Raw genomic sequence first — 23107 nt, 5'->3', positions numbered from 1 at the left:
CTTTTTTAACTATGTTCCCATCTCTTTGCCCCCATGTCAACAGCCCCCAGCTGACCCATCTCTGTTCTATAAAAAACAGACTCTCTCTCTCTTGCACTCAAACAAACAGAAGGCCCTAAACTGTTTTTATTTCAGCATGTGCTTCTCTAAGAGAACAGTTCCTCTTATCTTCCTAACCCAAGTGGAACATCTAGTCAACAGGGAATTTGGGGGAGAGAGGGAGAATGCCCGGGGCCAGGGGCAAAGAGATGTGGGGAAGGCCGGGAAAGATACAGAGAGGGGGAATGTGGAACAGTGGGAGAAGAAGGGATTAAAATGAGTGAAATGCAGTCCGTGACAAGTTGACTGGCCTGTCTGTCTAATTAGGGAAGAAGAGGCCTTTCTGCTAGGCGGGGGGAAACCGTTACTGACTCCATGTACTGTATACGCTGATCGGCTGACTGTTGCCCTTGAATAGGTTTGAGTAGGTTTGCTTTGAGTTTCATCACATTTTATTAAAAGCTTAAAAGTCATCCAGATTCTGAGTTTATTCAACATCGTCCACTGTGCTAACAGAAAGGTTTTAGGAAAATATCCAATTGCAATTTCTGCCATTGATTTTGCAAGTGCAATTGAAGTTGTGATGTTGTTTTCTATAATTTGGTTAGGAATTGTCAAAATCGTCAAACCACCGTTTCTGTGCTCCGTTATAACAAACGTTTAAAATACCAGCACTCAACAAGTAATCTCTTGCAGTATTTGAGAACAAAGATTTCTGCTTGAGCCAGTCTTTGTTGGATACATTAAAAATCAGTTCAGATCAAGCGAAAGGTAAATCAACGGTATTTAGTTTCAGGGTGCTTTTCATTATACTGTCAAACACTAAAGCCTGTTGGCAAAAACCGGCCCTTTTAGTGGACGGACATTGCACAATGCTGCACTCTCTCTCAATACCGAGCAATTTCCAAAAGGACCATTCTTCATTAGTCACTAAAACACAGGTTGAAAGACACCAAAGTTACCCTTCTAACAAGACGTGTGAGTGCTTAATCATTATCGCTATATACAGTATGTCTACTCAAGCTCACTTTTGGTACCAGGTCCTTTGCTCTAGTTGGTTTGCCACTGGGGAATGTACCCATCTCAATGTAGGCATTGTACTTCACCTTCTAGTATTAACCCAGCTCGCTACCACATACTAATATCAACTTTTTGACAAAGAGGAATGACTCGAGTTGAGAAGACCCGTGCCGTACCATGCATTGGAAATGCGAAGAGACTTAAACTCTTATTTTACCAACTGGAATAATAGTTGAGTGATAAGCCATCTTAAAGATGGTGTATGTTGGCAGAGCTGTAGATCACAGTAATTACAATCCCCCCCAGGTCTTTCAGCCTTATCCACTGAACATGTCCAAAAACATTTCACATCAAGGCTAAGCACTGAACTGTTTGCACTGCCTGCTCCGTTTTACAAGAAGAGGATGTACAATCAAGTACAGATAGATAGAACGGAAGTGGGGGAGGATGCCGGAATGAGAGGAAGAGCAACATAACCTTCCTAAAGCTTTCCGACGTAAAAAACCCTTTCATCAGGACAGTTGCTGTTAAAGTCTGGAACTCTTTATTTTTAGCAAAGAAAATGCTTTCTAGATGAAAGAGAGACTGTAAAGAAAACAGTCTGCAAACAAATGTTACTTCTGCTTTCTTTGCTGGGGCCATTTTCCTCAAGTCCAAATTGTCCAGCTAACAGACACAGACCAGAGGAAGCGATGAGGAGATGGAATGATGGAGTCATGGTAGAGAAAAGTGCCTCATGTTCCATGTTTTCCAAACACTGAGCTCTAACATCACAGCTGACCCAGCATCCCCCCCCACCCTACAGACTTCCTGCCAAAGGGTCAAATCTCTTCCTGATAGTTGCAATTATGTTACTGTAGGAATATGTCACTCATTGCTGTAACATTTTTAGCTTTTAATTTAAACATTTTGATATCATCGCTGGTAATTGCACATTGTTTAGGGTTGGGTTAGGGTTCAACCTCTGATCCTATAAATAGACTATAATAAAGCATGTAGCAAAAGTAGACACTCAAAACCTCAATGCATTCTATTACTATTAGGCAAATAGATTAACATTGTGTTATGATCAGAACTGAAGTTGGTCAAAAAGATTTTACTCTGGAAAAAGTGAAAAAACACATGTTATTTGGTGTAGACATTGTTGTCTTCAAGGGACTTGTGTCCTGTGTTTCTCCACCACTGCTAAGTGTTAAACGTGTTTTGAGTACAATGCTGTCAGACTTATATTATAACAAGGCAAAAACTACCAAACGCTTATGGTTACAGATTGCTTCCTGTGCCTTAACCATCTTCTTAATCACTTTAAAAATGGTGGGAATCATCATATAAATGTAGTTTGGGGATATGTTTGACATAAAATAGTGATTAATATAAGTGAGTTAGTTGTTGCCTTGGGCTCAGGCACCCTGCAGACTCTGCACTTCACCAGAACTTCAATGTTGTCAGTGAGTCATCGGGATAACACGATCCAACTGTATAGGTTTAACATTACAGAGACTGTGAGTGTCCTTCCTGAGTCATCGCTTTATCACTGACAGCTCTTGTAATTGCCGAGATAGGCTAGCATGCTAAAACCATAAGCATGATAGCTACGTTAGCCAAATTGGACAAACGCCAAATGACAAACGCCAGTGTGTTTGTGTGTGCACGCATGTGTGCGTGTGTGCGCATGCGTGTGTATGTGCATGCGTAAGCAGCCCTAATTGGGTTGTGGGTTTGGCCCTTGTCATATCTAACAGGAAGAGACCGTTTAGATATCTCTGTTAACGGGAATCTTACATATTGACACCCACGCTGGTGCAGGACATCACAGATTAAGGTGATATCTATAAAAAAAGTTATGAACTAGCATTACACTTTTTGCTTCTCTATACATTAAACTTCTGAATAAACAGATAAATCCCAGATAGACAAGACAAGGACTTATCCACACTATGTTGTTTGAGAGCTCTGCAAAAGGGGATGGGTCCTAAAGCAGAATGTCTGAATGATAAGGATGTATTTTCGTCCATATGTTAAACACTGCTGAGGTTGTAGAGGAGTGGAAGTAGTGCTTTGGGGAATCGTATCCATGCCTACTTATCAACAGGATGAATGACAGATGCTCAACCGCAGAGAGAGGGAAGGACTGTGAGATCTGTAATAATGCTGCATGTTGATTGGTTCACAGGACATTTTTATATTGTTGATCTCTGCCAATCTCATCCCAACCCATGGCTTTCTGCTTTGTTTATTTACCCACATCTATTTTTGTCCAGCTTACAGCCATCAGCCCTTGTTTGGTTGGGAAGGAGGGTGAAGATGGGTGGATGAGAACAGTGCTGTTGTCAACAAATTATAAAACATATTTGTATTTGTTTGTTTTTAACCCATTTGCGATTAAATCAAATCTATAATGAGAAAAACCACACCGATTAAAAAAGGTATCACTTATGTTAAAATTGTTACAAAATGTTTCCGTATTGAATTTGCCCCTAATATGCATTTCTGTTTCTGTTTTCCATCTGCAAAGCTTCACGAGTACATCTGTGCATGTGTGTGTAGTCGTTGTAGTCAAAATAGAGCTCCACAACAGGGATATGTATCCCCTCGGGTCATTAAGGCTCCAACACAGGGACCCATGTGACCTGCGATATCTTCGGCTTCCCTCTCAGCTGCTTGGAGCAAAAACGCAACAGCTCGAGACACAGACCCCTTTCTTTCCTTTTGGGGTCAAAACAAAGTGTGGGAACAAGAGACAAAGACTGAGCGAGGGAAACATGTGCTGAACAGGGAGAAAAAGAAAAGAAAAAAGAAAGAAAACACAGATAAAGGCTTTGTGATTTGGCCCCACGTACAGTAAAGCGCTAAAAAGTGTGATATGGGACTCCTAAGTCGGGAGGATAGAAGTCTTTCACCCATAGGTGTTGTTTTTGCTTAACCGTTGCCTTGAAGTCCCCTCGTGCAAGCTGGGTGCTTTGTGGTTTTCTCATGAAGTCCACCTTGTCATGATTAAGGGGCATTAGACATGTGGGGTGCATTTGAAGGATAGTCATAAAGCTAAGCTGGGTCACTCTCAGCCCTGTCATAAAACCCAACCAGCGGCATTTTTTACCACAAGACATGCATACAAAAAGTTTTAAAGAGGACATTATTATGCTCATTTTCAGGTTCATATTTGTGCCTCGACTGTGATATGTTTACATGCTTTAATATTCAAAAAGGTATTTCTTTCTTTCATGCTGCAGCACCTAGCTCTTTTCACCCTCTGTCTGAAACCAGAGCCCAGTCTGCTCTGATTGGTTATCTGGCCGACTCTGTTTTGATTGGTCAAAAACGTAGAGATGTCACGCTCCCTTAGCAAATCACGTACACAATGTTGGAGCGCATGACAATAGAAGCGTGAGTGTTTACATAGTGATGTCATTATGTTACAGAAGTAACCGAGGAGTTTCAGGCAGAGGGGAGGGGGGATGTGTGGGAGAGAAACTCCCCTTTTGCAGACCATTTATATGCACAAAAACATACAAAGCACACTACAGGAAAGGGGGGAAAGCATTAGGCTCCTATTTAATGTAATCTTATATTAAATGTTTGTCCCAGTGTTATATTAATGGGATCATGGACTTAATATAATATGAAAAACTTAATATAATATGAAATGCCATTGGCAACCATTTCGAGAAAAAAAGGTTTAGTCAGGCTGGCTAGACTTCCAAAGCGAGGATTTAAAACAGAGATACCTAATTGATAAAGCATGATAAATTGTTAAGTCGTAACTATTACATAAGTCTTCCCCAAGCTTGCACATGAACCCACATGACAAATAGCTTTCCAGACTATTTATCTTAGGGTGAAATTCCAGTGCAACTGCACTAAGAAAGTCAGTAAGTAAGTAAGTGGGATTTCTGTCATGTTTTTAGAAATTGCTCCCCTAACCCTCGAAGCTTTGCATCACAGGATGTAATACAAACGCCAGGAGCAAAGGTACTAGGCTTGTTTGAGACAAGCGAGACCTGCGCAGACCTGCGCAGTTGCGATCAACGTCTTGCTCGTGCGTTGCATGATGGTTAGTCATTTTGTCCGACTTGCTCTGGAGGCCCGCCTACATGAGACGTTGAAATCTCGCGGGACAAAGACGCCCGCAGCCTTGAGAGCGAGGCGCGGCGAGGCGGCGCAGTTCCTCTCCACGGGCTGCGGAAGCGAAATGCTTGATGGGAAACGACTCGCTGGTATCTCGAGCTGAGCGCTCATTGGTGGTTTTTTCCCCGTGCTGCTGATGAAACTCTCCAATTGGCTCGGCAAAAGTTTGTTGTTGTTTTGTGTCAGTTTTACGTCGCCACATCCATTCCCATTTTTCATCATTGTTCCACAATGTTTATCATCATTAAATTAATATCCATATATTTTATACTATACTGCTTACCGTTTTCATACTTTATATATCTTAGCACATTCATACATACTGTTCATACTGCTCACAGGCTGATATCTAGTGTATTCACACCCCTCACTGTTTATTCATCATTCAATTCATTCTATATTTTATTCTGTCTATTGTGTACATTACTTTTCACTTTACTGCTTGTTGCACCTGGTTAGAAGCTAAACTGCATTTCGTTGTCTCAGTACCTGTAATATGTGCAATAACAATAAAGTTGAATCTAATCTTGAGCAGGAACAAATGTATTTACTTAGTACATATCTGACATTAACGATTAAACACATGTGTGCATTCTTTATAAATGCAAACCGAGTCAAACCGACTCCGGAGGTGGCGGTATGCACCTTAAAGTTGTTTGCAATCCGCCAAATAACCGAGAGAAGAAGAAGAAGAAGGCGAAGAAGAAGATGAAGAAGAAGAAGCCGACTCGTACTGTCCGACTTCATGCGAGCTTTTTGAGACCTCCCCCGGCTGCGATCGGCTATTCTCGTCTACTTTCGAGGCGAGCCGCAACGCGTCTCAAACAAGCCTACTGTTTTCCATCCACGTTAACCAGAAGGGCTTTAGTCAACAGGTCCAAATAGAGCATGTGATTGCCAACCCACCTCAGTTTTAAGTTATTGTGAAAAAAAACATCTCTGTTACATATTTCCCCCCTGCGTAAGAATGATTTTAATTTGCTCAGACAGCTTTTACCATACATTCCATTTACTGTTCATCTGTTTGGAATTTGAACTACGACAGAAAACAGGTGTACTCTTGACAGGCTTGAGCAATATTGCCTTGAAGGTAGTATAGGACTGCTTCGGTATTTTGAACATGTAGTTAACGGTACATTACCAGAATGCCATCTTGAGAGGGGTTTGGAGTTACTGTTATTACAACATGTATGTTCAAATTAGCATGGCAGTAATTGCTTTGTTCTATTTGTACCGTCATGTGTCTCTAGTCACTTCTCTGTAGGTACTTCATTGAAGGCTGACATACCCGTCTTACTAACATTGTTTAGAGAAGAAATTGCTCTCTGGGGTCTTTATGCTCCGTTTACTTCAAGGCCCGCTATATTCTTCTATAGCTTGATCGCTGATGATGGTGATGAAAGGTCTCAAGGTCACGGCCAGCATCAGCTTTCACTGCTGATTTGTTGCAGCTTTCATCAGTGCCCTCTGATTGGCTCTCCCAAGAGAGCTTAAGGAATGGGGACACTATTTAGGCTAACCATCAAAGCAAATGTGGCATGTGTTTACATGTAGCTGCAGGGCGATTAGACCCTGATCACTATCTGTTTATCTACAACACATTCTTGCTGCATAGTTTTTATCATGTCTTCATACCTAAATGACACATTGGTTGTTTGCCATTTACTCCGAATGACCGAGGGACAGTATCAGGCGCATGTTGTGAAACAGTCGCAGTTTCAACCCATTAACATTGCGAATTGAAACAATACTACATTGTTAGGTTAAGGGATAGAAGATGGTTTGGGGTCAAATGAAATGTTTGGGTAACTTAGGTCATGTTCATTATGTAAGGTGTAAATCCCAAAGTTACCTCCAGAGGGAGTTTCTCTCCCCCCTGTCAGAAAATGCCTCCATTGGACTAGTTTGTTTACCTACATAGTGACATCACTATGGATCACACGTGCTTCTATTGGCTAGCGCTTCAAAACATTGTACGTACTAGGGGGCGGAGGTTTCCACACATCTCTAAGTTGACCATTCACAACAGAGCCGGCCAGTTAACCAATCAGAGCAGACCTGGCTTGGTTCTGGTTTCAGACAGAGGGTGAAAAGAGGTGCTGCAGCACAGGCAGTATGAGAAAAATAAAGAGCTTTTTGAACATTAAGGCAAGTAGACATGTCACAGTAAAGACACAAAATACAAATATGAACCTGAAAATGAGCATAGTATGTCCACTTTAATTATGTAATGAAAAATATGTGTTGGATGGCTGCTGTAACAAAAAAAGAAAATAAGAGAAAGCTGTGTCATGAAATGGGTCGTGTGGACAGTATTTTGGAAACACCCAAGGAACAACCTGCTTGAGCATACAGTGTATTAAAAACAGGTCTTAACAGATTGAACATTTGATCAAACAGTAATTCTGAATGAATAAACAGTTACAGCCATAGTCGTTTCTCCTACTTTTTTTAAATATACTGTGCCACAGTGACACGTCCTAAAACCCGGAAGTAAACTCCTTCCGGTTCTTTTATAATTTACTAATCATAAATCTAATCGATAGATTTATGATTAGAAAATTATAAAAGTAGGGTAGACATGTGGAGATTATCCGGCTGAACAAAACGTGATCTGTCTGTTAAATGTGTGTCAAACACAGACCTTATTTCGAGCTATTTTCCAAAATCCTATAGAGAAATTGCATTGTTTTTTGTCGTAGAAACCGGAAGAAGCTTCTTCCGGGTTTTTAGGACGCGTCACTGTGGCACTCAATTCACACGCATATATACTGCCCCACTTTCAAACTCACTGTGGCAGGCTCTCACAAACACACCAGCTTCTCACACTAATAACATACCAGGGCTGCTACCTCAGCCCTAGTTATCCCTCTTGGAACCCACAGCTCTTACGCCATGCGTTGAGAGTAGAGAGCTGTGCATTATCCATCAGCCATGCTTCGTCTGGCTTTGATGGATCAAAGGGCATGTAAAGGGCTGCAGGACCCAGGGCCACTGCAGAAAAACAAAAAGCGGACAGATAGGGAGAGGACAGAGGGCTGACAGATGGAGATGGAAGGAAGAGGGCAGGGAAAGGGATGGAGGAAAGTGTGGGGGGTGGAATGCTGAGGGTTCTGGGGCTCACGGCTCTCTCTTGGAGTCACCAGCTGGACTGTGCTGAAACAAGGCAGCTGAGGGCAGCGTAACAACTAGGGCTACACCCTTATACCAAGTTTCATGCATATTGGGCCAGTCGTTCTTTTCCTTCATCCTGCTTACAAACTGTCAAAGAAACCAACAAACCACACCAAACACATAAGCCTATTACAAATATAAGTAAGTAATACATTAGTAAGTAGTATGTATTGTTGCTTTAGTCATATTGTTCACTTTGATGTCATTGTACTGCTCTCGAGCTTCTTCACTGTTTTACTTTATTTTTAAGAACATTTTGGGCATGTAACCAGCACAATCCAGAGCATGTTAGGACAAGCATGTTGTGGGTCTTTGTCTTTTTTCAAGGATATTTGGTTACTTGGAATCAAACCTATGACCTTCCAGTTTAAGACACTTAAAGACCAGGGACCACGACGACATAAGAACAAAAGTGGAGGTACAAAAGGAAGGCTGAAAAGATTTCAGGAAAGCTTTGCGGGAAGGCGGAACGGTAAGAGGAAGACAAACAGGAAGGCGTTTCTTAGAAATCGATTAGAGTAGAAAAAAGAAAGCGGAGAAAGGGGAAGGAAGTATTGAGATTGTAAGAAAGAGGAGGTTGAGAGAATACACAAAGCAAGACTGAGGTGAGGAGAAATTGGATTGAGACTAGGAAAACAAAGAAGTGGAAAGTACAACATTTGGAAGAAATAGAAGGGAGAAAAGAAGCTGCTATACAAAATGGCAAAGTAAAGAGGGGACGTAAAAGGGGATGAAAATTGGACGGAGAGATGAGAAGGGTGGAGGTCTATTAGCAGGAAGTTTGTGCGTAAGTGTTGGCCTGGGGAGATGGAATCTGGTGTGGTGTGTTTGTTCTGGCTTAGCTGCCACCCTTAGCAGGCTCCTTCACTGGGCACTGGGAGAGAGGGATGTAGAGGAATAAATGGAGGGGAAAAGGGACAAATTAGAAATAAGAAGTAAATGTGTCAACTTAGGTATAGTGTGATGCATGCTGTCAGAAAAAGAAAGGGGTACGCATTCAAAATGAGGTAACCGTTGTCATAACAAGTGGACATTTGAGACAATGTGGATGGTGTGGACTACTTCCAAGATTAAAGGAGAAACTGGAACCAGTGAGTCCAGAAGGTTCTCATTTGTCTTGTTAGACGCTAGTTGAATTGCTTGAATTTTCCTACCATACCACCAGATTTCATTAGGAGTTTTGTGGCTTCCATTTTAATGTCTGGCACATCGAGCCCTACGAAGCAAGCATGAGGCGTTTGCTGACCTGGCGACATACAGCACTTACCCAACCTCTCAGTTTTCTGTGGACTTTCCACATTTTAACTATTCTTCTGGGATAGCGTATTGTCTCATCAAGCTTTATAAGGCTCGAACATTTCTTGCAGAGTGGACCCAAAGGCAGGAGACTACAGGCATCAAGAATTTGAATACTTTCTAAAGAGGTAATTAAGTGCAGGTGGTGTATAAGCTCAGGTGAAGGGAGTGAGGTGATTAGGCAGGAGAAGAGGAGGATTCTGATTGGCTAGGAAAACATGGCAAGCACTTGAAGCAGGGAGGGACTAACGAGGTAAATGGAGAGCAGTTGTGTAGATTGGGAAAGGAAAAAAAAACAGTATGTTCATCCCAAAACTCTGTTCGGTATTTTGGTGCCGTATTTATTTCCCACGTATGAATTATACATTTCAATGAACATAAATATTCATATTCAATGGCTTAATAGATCAGTCTTTTCGTTGTAATACCTTGGTTTTGTTTGAATACTGTATTTACATATGTCTTACTGACTGTTTGGCATTCAGTGTCCTATATCCACACATGCAACACAAACCACTATCAAGAACTCTATATAATTATCAATGAAACTACTGTTATTGAATGTTTAGTCATACTTCATAGACTTTAATGTTTTTATATACAGGAATCTACCAATTCATATTTTTTACTAAGATTTCTGGGTTAAGTTATTTAGTTCAGAGGAGTCAAGGGGGGACCTAAGGAAGAATACAGTAAACAATAAACCCAGGAAAAAATAAATGTAACTCTGATAAGTCAAAAAAGTCCGATATCCTATATTTGGCCACAGTCACTGTTCATGGATGCTGTACTGAAAACTTGCATGAAAAATAATGAAAGTATCTGAAGAGTTATTCCAGTTTTATCACTCAGATATCTGCATTGTAAGTCACACTGGATCTATCTCAAATGAAATAATTAAAGAAGAATGTAGAAGGCGGGCGCCTGTGTTTCAGTATACAATAATCTTCAGTATGTGAATGCACACAAACAATCAAGCACATACTGTACATTGTGAAATCCCCAGGATCCCACAGGTATACCAGAAAAGTGGAATAGATAACATAACCATCTACTTACTATTATCGGCTGCTTTGCACAAACATTTAGGGTTAAAATGTTTCCTGAAGGTAGAACAATTAAAAGGCAGTTCAGTAGAGAGAAGACAGTTGAGAGGAAGAGGCATATTTTCTCTTAACAAGAGTCAGTAAAGACAGTGATTGAGATGTTTGACCGGGGCAGGAAGGAGATCATTGCTTGCTCGTCGTGGTCGTTGGAAATTTGAGTAGAAGAATGTCAGAGCAGGGAACAGCATGTAAAGATCAAGCTGAGCCCTGCAATACTTAAAGAGCAAGGACTTGATTGAGAGCCACATTTGTATCGTGGCATGTGGGTTTCATAATCGTCTAGTCATTCTCGTTGATTTGAAAGGGACTTTTTGATGTCCATCCTCTGATCTAAAAGAAAACCCTGACAACTAAAATAACACTAATCTACATCAGCTTGAGGGAACTAGGACATGGTCATAAATTGGGTTCAGACTGGGAATAAATAAAGAACCACAACACAGGATAAGATTTGACATTCATTTCCCAGTGGAGATGGAAAAAAACTAACATTAATTCTTAGAGTGAGTCATGCAAGAACATTGTCCAGTTAGTCATTTGATAGCCGAAAGCGAACCGGTTTCCTGCGACTTCTGTCAGAAAAGGCGAGTCTCGATTTAGCTCATTATCTGTCCGACTGGCTTCCTGTTGATGTCCGTAGTTACGTACAAGCATAAGTAGGAGACCGAGCTTGATTTTAAAGTAAGAACACACACTGTACAACACACACACACACATGCACTGAGGTGACACACCCTCAAGTTCAGGGCTTGTGCAACTTCCTTTTTGTGCACAATGAGATATACACAAGCCCTTGCCCTTTTCCTGTATCCAAATAAACAGTCCAAAAAGGGCCATGTAGCAGCAGGAACACTGCTGTGTGTGTGTGTGTGTGTGTGTGTGTGTGTGTGTGTGTGTGTGTGTGTGTGTGTGTGTGTGTGTGTGTGTGTGTGTGTGTGTGTGTGTGTGTGTGTGTGTGTGTGTGTGTGTGTGTGTGTGTGTGTGTGTGTGTGTGTGTGTGTGTGTGTGTGTGTGTGTGTGTGTGTGTGTGTGTGTGTGTGTGTGTGTGTGTGAGTACGTAAGCATGACTGTGGCCCCCTTCATTAGGGCTGCTGTTCGGCTCCTGCTTCCTTTGGTCACAGTTCATTGGCCTGTAGGCTTACTATAACAGACATGGGAGTTGGATGTGTCACTCTGTATGTTTCTGTCTCAGTGCTCCTCCAGGGGTGTATTTGGCTTTTCATTTGCCCATACTTTACAAACATGCTCTAATTCTAAATCATCAGCTGCACTTGTATTTTATGTGGCACTTGAGTGCATCTAAGTAGTTTTACAGACAGTGTTTATCCTCTTTTTTGTGTAGCTCTTAAAAATGTCACTACATGTAGTCCTCCCAGTCTGGCCTCAACAAGTTGCACTGCTGAGCTGTCTGATATAAATAATATCCTAATGTTAGGTGGGCAGTGTCCCAGCTGTAGTCGATTTAAGACACAAGGTAAACATGTTATGATTTTCTCTGCAATTACAAATTCCTGGTCAACAATACAGGCAGTATTAATTAAGGCAGTTACTGTTTGTTGTTGATTGATGTATTTAAGATATTTGATATATGTTGTTATTATGCCAAGTTTTGGTCCCCTGCATTTTTTAGGGACAAGTTGAATTATGTAAATCATTTGAATTGATTACATCAAATTGGGCCGGTTGTTTTTTCTAACCCCACTTACAAAAAAACACATTTAACCAAAAACATAACCTCGTTGGCAGAGATAACTACTTTATTTTTTTGTATTTTCTGATTCAAACCATTTGAACATTTTTAGAAACACCTTTTGCTTTTAACAAGAGTTACGTTCTGGAACGTTCACTTACTTTGACAGTCTTGTTAAGCTAGCACCCAAGATACAAGCTAACTTTTAAACATTTAACAGTCAACAAACACCTTTGCATTTATCGTGTATTTTCCATCTGTGGTGTAAAATCCAAAGAGGTATCTTATGTAACCTCTGAAATAGTTTTGTGTCATAACATATCTTCTCCGTGTGACATGCTAATTTTCTTTACTTTGTTGTTAGCAAAGGGAACATAATAGCCTAGCTAACCGAGGCTAATGCTATGTAAGCTCTACAATAACAGGCTCATATGCTACGTAACAATATTACATTGCTAACAAGCGATTAGCCAACTTTTTTAGCAGCGACAATGTAGCACTGCTTTTAGTTGTTTTGTTAGTTTGTCGCTTGTAGTATAGCATACATTTCTACCTGCTCAAGCAATATATTTTACTGAAAAATATGGGAATGGTATCAAGTCTTTAGTTTCAATATTAAATCAGACTTTAGTGTCTTTTGTGGATTTATCCATCTTCCTGTCTGAGGACTCTGTCCTGACAACCCAGTCTCACGGCATTTCGTGTTCACCAACACGATTTTTTTAATCTATTGATTCGTGTTCACCAACACGATTTGCCCCTTTTTTTCGTGTTGCACAGCACGATTTTAAAAGCAATGTATTTCTACTGCCTGCAGCACGTCTTTTTCTCCGGTCGGGTCGAGGAAGACCGGAAGCTGTGTGGTTCATAAAAACATGTTCTTACTCAATATCAAGCCACAGTTATTGCTTTTATTTGAAATCGTATAATTTCGGACTTTTGTTGCCATCTGTGAGGAAAATAAATGGGGCTCAGAGCCTCAGGATACTGAAATCTGTATTTTTAAATATTTTTTTCCTTCTAATTTGTTATTCTTTTCAAAATAACACACTGTTATTTACTCACCAATAACACACAATTATCCTTGCTTTTATTTATTGGTTTAATTCCATAATCTCGGGCTTTTTTGGCGTCCGTCAGGAACTGAATTTCAAAATAAAAATAACCGGAAACAGACGTAGGCCTATAAGGGACATTTCGAGCATCATTGCGATTGTCAACATTTTCTGAGTTTAGGATGGCCGAAGACACTACACTACCGATAATCCCCAGCTATCGTTTAGGACTACAGTCCCCGTAAGGTTACGTCAAACAGCTGTGTGAAATGGAACGAAACCACGCCAGACTATCCAAAACTGGAATCGAACGCCCCCCCAGAACTACACATGCTGGCTATTGTGTTTCGCAAAATGTTCTATGGGACGTCTCTACTGAACGTTTTCGTTTTTCTCACAATTAGAAGTTGCCAGTATTAAACACATTGGTGTTATCAAATGTAAAACATATAATTAATAAATGGGTGAAAATCACTTGTGTCCATAATGCGCAGCATTAATACCCACATGACAGCTCATTGTTACTTTGTAATTCTACTCCACTACAATTCAGAGGTTAACCTGGTATTTTTACTCCACTGCATTTATTTGAGTTACTTTTCAGATTCTGATTAATTATGTGAAATATAAACAACCCTTAAATCAGACTTTAGTTACACCTGAGTAAAATTCAGGTAAGGTGATTGTCAAGTGCCAACAATCAGGAGAGATATTTGATAGTTGGTGCTTGAGAAGACTAAACATGTATCTGCAATTAATAAAGTATATTCATTACTCGTTATTCTCTACTAATAGTTAATTAAAGACTCTATATTATGGCTATTTTGCAAATCCCTTTCAAGATTTTCAAAGGTGTATTGACATATCATATACACAACTACGGTGTAGTTATGCAATGAATGAAACACTTGGGTCACAGGTTCCTCAACAGTGCATTACAAGACATCTATCAATATGTGTGTACCTCCACCATTAAACTGTCATATTCTGCACATTTCTTATTCTATCTACATACATAAGAGTATAATTCATATGTATAATATCAGTTAAAATAAGTGCTTCAACATAGTTAACATTGCAGGAAAGCAATATATTAGACGTTAAGTACTTTGTCAGGCTTAATATTTATCTGTAGATAGATACCCCCAAAGTTTTTTTCTTATTTAAAAGAAGACCTTAATCTGTTATTTAATGTTTAAATAAAGGTTAATTCGTTTTTCTGTTTTGCACCTCCTCCTATTAATATCTTTGTACATTCTGCACTAAACTGTTTTATTGTAGAGATCACTTATAGTATCTTCTTGATTTTTTATATTCTATATTTATACTTTCCCCCTATGAAAGTATGTACTCTTAATATTTTTAACAAATAAAACACAATAATTCAATAACGTGCTTTAACCACTAGGCGGTGCACACAAGGTACACACAGCCATAATAACTTTGTATTATTAGTGTAGGACACTTTTATTTTCTGAAAATGTGTAGTTTTATGCATGCTTTCACATAATTTTACAGCATATTGCTATACTATTTCAGACTCAGTATTTACATTCTTACATTCAAAGAAAATCAGTAATATCTTTAAAAACTACAGTCCTTTAATATCAGCTGTGCACCGTTATGGTGTAAATATAACCTATCTGTGAATTAGATCAAATGTAAAAGTCAGCCGAATTAGTGTTGATACTGCAAGGAGACGTATTGTGTGAAGAGAAATTGAAGATGTTGTTTAATTGTTGAATATATTTATGATCCACGTCAAGTATTCAGTTTCGGCGGCATTTTCTCAGTTTTTCCAAAGGTCTTCTCATCAGGGCTCTATACATAAAGAACTACGGCAGATCTGTAATATACAATGCAGCCGAACCGTGTATTACAATGCCATTATGTGATGACTTTCAAAGAGAAAAGCAAGAGCACTCGGAATTAAGTATTATTTTATTCTTTTAAAATGTTTTCCGGATTTCATATCATATAAACAACAAATCCCAGCATGCATTGCGGCTAAAACATCCAATAAACGAGCTTAAAACCATAGCTGAGGATCTTGGGTAATCGCTCGAAATGCCTACGTCTGTTTCCGGTTATTTTTATTTTGAAATTCAGTTCCTGACGGACGCCAAAAAAGCCAGAGATTATGGAATTAAACCAATAAATAAAAGCAAGGATAATTCTGTGTTATTGGTGAGTAAATAACAGTGTGTTATTTTGAAAAGAATAACAAATTAGAAGGAAAAAAAGATTTAAAAAATACAGATTTCAGTATTCTGAGGCTCTGAGCCCCATTTATTTTCCTCACAGACGGCAACAAAAGTCAGAAATTATACGATTTCAAATAAAAGCAATAACTGTGGCTTGATATTGAGTAAGAACATGTTTTTATGAACCACACAGCTTCTGGTCTTCCTCGACCCGACCGGAGAAAAAGACGTGCTGCAGGTAGTAGAAATACATTGCTTTTAAAATCGTGCTGTGCAACACGAAAAAAAAGGGGCAAATCGTGTTGGTGAACACGAATCAATAGATTACAAATCGTGTTGGTGAACACGAAATGCCGTGAGACTGGGTTGGTCCTGAAGCAGTTTTATCCTGTGTGTGCAAACCTTGTATTCACATGTGGCTGTCTTTGTGTGTTCCAGGTCACCTCGGCATGCATCCCAGCTCCCACCAATGATCTGGTAAGTCTCCTTCATCTCTTTTCCTTAGTAGCATTCTGTCTATAAGTGCAGTTTTCCCTCTCTATCTGGCCTTAGTTAAGAGCTTTGGCTTCCCAAAACCACTGTATGGTTTCCTCTTGCTGCATTCCTTTTGGGAAGCCGAGCCCTCAACCCAGTTTGAGCACAGTTTGAGCACTGCTGGATTCCAGAAAAAACTGTTGATGTTGCTACAGGAAGTAGTAATGTTTATCCATTAGTCTGTTTGTTTAATTAACTCTCCTTTCCTTCCTCTGTGTCCCCCTCATCTTCCTCTCTCTCACCTCCTTTCGACCTCCTCCATTTATCCAACGTCCTCCTACCATCCTACTCTTCACACCCTTATCTCCTATCTTCTACTTCCCATCACCTTTTCTTACATCCAGCAGCGTCGAGGGACCGCTCCTTCTCGACACATCCAGCACCTGGTGAGCACACTTAAACCTCACATCCTGTCTCCTTGTCTTCCTCAACTTCATACTTTTTTATCTGCATCTTCCATTTTCTGTCTTCACCCTCCATCCCCAGTGTCATGCTATCCATCTTGAAAATGTCCATACTTGTTAGGGAAAATGTGAAAATAACAAGAACAATTTTTTTGAGGATCTAATAGGCAGCCTTGTTCATTACGCTCCATTTTAGTGAGGTGCCAAGAACTCCGCTCTGTACTTGCTATCTTTCAAGTTGTAACACCACACAAATTGTGTTTGGTTCAAATGGCTTACTGGTTCATTAAGTGGAAAATAAATAAAGCATCTGAGCTTGAATGGACCATGCATTTGGATAATGGGATGGCCAACTGTATCTTTTCTTTTTTACAGGGGTCCACCAAGTCTCTGACCTACACCAAACAGAGGAACACCCTGCCAAGGTAAACTTCATTACATTAATTTCTTATAATGAACACGTTTTTTTAATTTATTGAAGTACAAGTAACAAGTATGTTAGCACTGAGAGACAAGGGAGACATGTTTGATCAACATACCTTCATCTAATGTGTTTACAACTTAAGAACAACCAGGGGAAAAAATAGTAAATGCATTTATGTTTCTTTCCAGGTGCAGTAGACTTTGTTTTATTGGCAAATGTTTAAGTCCTTAAGGGGAGAAATGTATTTTAATGTGCTACTTTTAGTTTAATTTAGAGCATATGGTGGTGGTGCATTACAGCCTCTTGTGGCTGACATGAGTATTACAACAACAAACAACAACATTTGATGGGAACATTTCAGGTTTAACTGATGGGAAATTAATACAATAAGAAAGGAACAAGAAAGATTTGTCCAGTTCCTAAGCCATAAACACATTATAGAAAATATATATTATTTGCCTCCTCCTTCTGTATATTGCTTTGCTCCAGAGAAAACATATGTAATGCTAATAATCGGCTATGAGTTTCCACATCTGCACTGCTCCTCACTTTGCTCAAACCATTATCCTTTGCATACTACCCTCCTCACAGTAATGGCAACCTTCTTCATCCTTTCAGGAAGGTTAAGTATCAGTCATGTGTAGGAACAAGTTAGCTTCCTTCATGTCACACATAGTATCCAATTTCTCTTTTTTCCTTTCATCCTCTATTTTCCTTTTCTCTCCATCCATGCATGCAGCCAGAGGTTTGCATCAGAGTGTGTTCGTGTTGATATGCTGCAAACAACCCGTGACCTTATGCTCTCTTTCAACCCCCCTCTGCGTTTCCTTGTCCAGGAGCTTCAGTGTGGACCGTGTGATGGAGAGAGTCATGGAGCGCCACTACGACTTCGACCTGACCTACATCACCGAGAGGATCATCTCTGTGTTCTTCCCCCCGAAGCTGGAGGAGCAGAGGTACCGCGTGAACCTGAAGGAGGTGGCGGCCATGCTCAAGTCCAAACACCAGGACAAGTTCCTGGTTAGTGATTACAGAAGTTCTTTGGTGTTTGTTACAGCAGTGATTTCACTTCCCTCCTTAGAGTATTCTGGAGAAACTTGTTGCACAATAGAGTCACACAGGAAGCCACAAAATATACTTGGCAACCCACAAATAAGCAGTTTGTTTTATTCTGTCACTCCCATGATTAACATCGTTTCTGTTCCAGCTCCTGAACCTCTCCGAGAGGCGTCACGATATCACACGACTATACACGAAGGTAGACTTTGTCCTCGCACATTTTGGGAGAATTCCGTGCACAGCTTTACATTAAATCACCTCAAACAACATGATCTGTTTCTCCATCTCAATCTACAGGTTCACGACTTTGGCTGGCCAGACCTCCACGCCCCACCGCTGGATAAGATCTGTGCCATATGTAAGGCCATGGAGACGTGGCTGACCTCTGACCCACAGCACGTGGTGGTCCTGCACTGCAAGGTTAGAGTTCGCTGCCATGTTGTTTTTTCCCCTAGACAGATGACCCACTGTTTGCCAGGCTTTCAAACAGGCAGATGTTCCCAAATGTAGTTTTGTTGCTATAAATATGGAATTGTAAACATAGCTAATTTGCTAATTTGTTTTAACCTGGGTAGGGGATTTATTCTGCAGATTATAGGTGATCGGGAGGAAGACTGGGATCCAGTTCCAGCTACATGAAATTAAACATTACAAGTGCCTTCACAATGTAAACATGCCTCTCAAATGATATTAACGTTAACCTGATGCAGGGAAATTCACCAAGCTGCTCTCACCTCTTAATATGGAGCCAACAGGTGATCTTAATAACCTCCAATCAGCTCAGGGGGAGAGGGACACTCAGCTGAAATGAACAGAAAAAAGGAAATTAGTACCAAAGTCTAAGGGTAGGTGATATTTATATTAAAAAACAACACTTAGTGCACCATATAATGTATTAAGTACAACAACTTTTATTTGTGCTCATAAAAGACATTTACTTTAAATTGCTCTTGGATTAAAAAGGAGATATTTTGATGGGGGGATTAGATTAAATGTGAACCTATAAACAAAATAAGACCTGGTTCCCTTAGGCAAGCATATACGGTTGTATAGATGGCAGTTAAATCTGGTAAACTAGTGCAAAGGACTTCTTTAATATTCAGTCAAAGTAGGTAACAGAATGCTCAAAATCAGCTTAAATAGAAAATAGAAATGAAGACAGCAAAAAAGTCTCTATACTGTCTGTGCATAAAGTGAAGGTGTGTAATTCTCCACCTCCTAAAGGAAAGGTCGTCCTGACAGTCTGATTGGCTGAGAGGGGAAATGCACCAAGCTGCTTTCAGCTCATAATTAGGAACCACCAGGTGACCTGAATAACCTCCAATCAACTCAGGAGGAGAGGGACATCCAGCTGAAATGAATTAAGAAAAGGGAATTTCAACAAGTCTCCACAGTGTTAGAGAATTCTACAATACAGTACAAAACACACATACATTCTAAAAAAAAAGGATATTTTTAGCGTTAAATAAATAGGATTTAGTTCATACCTCAGTTTATTTTTGAATAAAGCTTCTTGTCAATACCATGACAGAAGTGTCAACAATACTAGTACTCTTATTCTCATTGCATATTCTTACTTTAACTTTGAATGTTCAATAAATAATTTGTTCTATTTTCAAATGTTTATTTCATCTTTAATTGTATTTATTTATAAAATAAAACAACTGTGCAAAATCTTTAATGACTAGTAACTTAATAAATGCTAGATTAATAAATAAAGTTAAAGTACAAGTATGAAGTAGCATAACATTAGAAAGTAAAACATTAAAGGGGACCTATAATGCCAAATGCACTTTTTGATGTCTTGTATACATAAATGTGTGTCCCCGGTGTGTCGGGGAACTCACGCAGTGTCAGCAAATAAAACCTTTTCTCTTTTCCTCCATACCCAAATCTTTTAAAACGGGGTTAGAACGAGCGGATACAGATTTGCTGCCGATCTGACGTAATATCGGATGGTGGACCCACAGAGAGTTGCAATCAGAAACATTGCCTGACGTGTTTTGGACGTAATATGGTATTTTTTTACATTAGCATCGCTAACACTCCGAGCTAACCTGTACTGGAGAGCACATGTGTTTAAAAAGCAGGAAATAAAAAAAGGAACTCACCTTGTGATAAACCCACGAGAGAAAAAGCATTTGAGCTCCATACTGTTTCAGAAATAATCCTTGATGTGGTTTAGAACAGGATGGCCTTTTATCACAGCAGAATTTAACTTATATATATATATATATATATATTTAGAATACTGATCAGGCATTAGCTCCGCCGCCTCCTCTTTTTTTTTCAAGGACCCAAAATCTGCGTTTCTCTTAACAGGGCTGGAATAGAGGGATATGAGGGATGTCTAAAATGCAGGATCTGTTTGTATTTTGAGCAAAACACATCATAGACATGTTTTTATATAGACCCATAATATATCCCTTAAAATAGCATGATAGGTGCGGACTTTAAAATGAAACTCAGGTATGCTAAATGACTGTACTCGGAAAGCTAGTAACATAGAAATAATATAGAATAGAATAAAAATAAATATAGAATAGAATATAACCGTGAAGAACAACTAGCCACCTGGATGCTTATTTATGATGCTGCGACATGCTAACATGGATTAATATCAACATGTATGTCGATGACATTTGATTTGATTTGCTTGTTTTCAGCTTTAATCTCTCCATCACTTATTTAAATCACAAATGAAGTCAGATAGTGCTGTTGAAATATAAGTTATTGAAAACCATTATTAAAGAGTGCACACAATTCAGTTAGCCTTAAAATGAACCCTACAATCCACAAGAAACTCTGTGAACTCCATGTTTAGTGAGTCATTTGATGTCATTCTGCCAGGAAAGTGGTGCCAGCGTTACCAAAGTGAGCAGCTAACACCGAGGGGAGACCGGGCTCCCACGGCCTATCCGCATGTTTATTTATTGCTTTTGGTCCGGAGAATTTAAATCCTAAAACCAGACTGCTTCTGTGGTCTGCTGACTCTCCATTACTTTCCAGCTCCAGAGGCCCTTCTCTCTACAGCTGTAGAAGAAGAAGAAGAAATTACATGGGGATATAAAAATGTCAATTGGGGGACACATGGAGTAAAACAGGCTTTCATTTGTGCTCAGGGTGGAGGTGGAGTGTTAGTGGGGTCTCATTAGGAATTTGAGGCTGGAATGTCTTTGGAATGTGTTGAGGAGCACCCAATGAGAGAAAAAAAAGAAACCACAGGAAGCTTTTCATTTGCCTGTCCCCATGGGGTCTCTTACTGACAGCAATCAAGCTTTGGTAGTGCAAACCACCATGCTTTGGAGAGTTATGGATTACATCAAACGGGATTGCCTTGCAGATACATTAAACATAGACGTAATCAGATAACGGTTACAGTTCATTTCAAGTTCAAGGAATGTTATATTATGAAGCACATGCATTTAAATACTTCACAATAACACCAATTATCTTGTTAAAAAGGCCTTATTATATTTGTCGGGGATGTCCCTTTCCTGTGGTGTGTTGTATAGGTTTTTGTGCATATAAATGATCTGCAAAGGGTCAAATCCGCTTTGTAATGCATTAGGTGGACACCTGATTTGTTAAACAAAAATACTGTGATGTTTCTTTTCTCTAGTATTTCTGACATTGCAAATAATTTTGAGGAAATCCAAATGTCTCAGAAAGTAATCAGGTAACATTAGTACTTTACTGATTACTTTTCTTTACAGGTAGATAGTCATTGTAATGGATTACATTTTTAAAGTAACCCTCCCAACTATGCAGGATGAAATCTGCACATCGTGACTTTGCCTCCTCTTCCTCCTGCAGGGCAATAAAGGTAAAACAGGCGTGATCATCGCGGCCTACATGCACTACAGCAAGATCTCTGCAGGGTGAGTGTGTTTCAGTTTGTGTGTTCAAGACATCCAAAGAAACACCATTTGACATGTTCATAAAACATCCACACATTAGAGTGTATTGAACACATCGGATTACATTTCACATGTACATTTCCAACGTGCTTAAAACATAGCAACAGTGTGTCTCGTGTGTGATGTGTGTACCTGCGGCACAACGGTTTCCATTCAGATGCTGTTGATCAGTCGTTTTGATAAATGAAGCCCGGTGGATTTAGCGCAGGAACAGTGGAAACGGCTTCATCCTGTGTCCAATGCCAGCTGTATCCTCTCCGTGTTCACTCTGCTGCAAGTCCCTTGATGGAAATGTGTGTGTGTGTGTGTGTGTGTGTGTGTGTGTGTGTGTGTGTGTGTGTGTGTGTGTGGTGTGTGTGTGTGTGTGTGTGTGTGTGTGTGTGTGTGTGTTGTGTGTGTGTGTGTGTGTGTGTGTGTGTGTGTGTGTGTGTGTGTGTGTGTGTGTGTGTGTGTGTGTGTGTGTGTGTGTGTGTGTGTGTGTGTGTGTGTGTGTGTGTGTGTGTGTGTGTGTGTGTGTGTGTGTAGGGCGGACCAGGCTCTCAGTACTCTGGCCATGAGGAAGTTCTGTGAAGATAAGGTGTCCTCTTCCCTGCAGCCGTCCCAAAACAGGTAGAGGCCACGAGACGAAATGAGGGGAAATGGGCCGGGGGTCGATGAGTGGGTGTAGTGGGTGTGGTGGGTTGAGACTATCCTTCAGCATAGTAGAGGTTAGTAAATGTGTCCCCATTTACCATAAAATGTAGCTTCAAGCTCTTCATACGTATAACTTCTGGATTTCCCTTTTCACAGCAGACTTTTGACATCTTAAAAAGAAGATTAATGATGGCCGCATTCCAATTAGCTTCCTTTAGAGTCAGGACCCGGTGTTTTGCATGCTGGCTCACTGGTACACTGGAATATAATGGAGCCCTTGGTAATGCTTTTAGGAATACCTTCATTTACGACAGCAGGCAGTTGTAGGTAAAACCGTTTGTAATGTATCCATGTCGTACATTTAGTAGAAAAACACTTGGATATTCTCAACAACAAACTCATAGCTCCATCATTTGTTTGTCAT

At 40.0% G+C, this 23107-nt stretch overlaps 1 protein-coding gene across 8 annotated transcripts in view; it reads left to right on the top strand.

Annotated features, from left to right (window-relative positions):
- Nucleotides 1-23107, top strand: part of tns2a (tensin 2a) — an 83642-nt gene that overhangs the window by 43114 nt on the left and 17421 nt on the right. For 4 of the 8 annotated variants that reach the window (XM_034196458.1, XM_034196456.1, XM_034196460.1 and 1 more), the window contains exons 4-11: nt 16148-16186; nt 16588-16629; nt 17023-17072; nt 17908-18091; nt 18279-18329; nt 18428-18550; nt 21947-22011; nt 22576-22659. In XM_034196458.1, the coding sequence (XP_034052349.1) occupies nt 16148-16186; nt 16588-16629; nt 17023-17072; nt 17908-18091; nt 18279-18329; nt 18428-18550; nt 21947-22011; nt 22576-22659 (638 nt within the window). The remainder of the gene's footprint in view (nt 1-16147; nt 16187-16587; nt 16630-17022; nt 17073-17907; nt 18092-18278; nt 18330-18427; nt 18551-21946; nt 22012-22575; nt 22660-23107) is intronic. The other 4 variants (XM_034196457.1, XM_034196462.1, XM_034196459.1 and 1 more) reach the window with 2 other exon arrangements.

Source organism: Gymnodraco acuticeps, unplaced genomic scaffold (genome assembly GCF_902827175.1).
Source record: "Gymnodraco acuticeps unplaced genomic scaffold, fGymAcu1.1, whole genome shotgun sequence".
NCBI lineage: Eukaryota > Metazoa > Chordata > Actinopteri > Perciformes > Bathydraconidae > Gymnodraco > Gymnodraco acuticeps.
The sequence above is the reverse complement of the archived record's forward strand: the minus strand, read 5'-3'. Positions and strand labels throughout refer to the sequence as shown.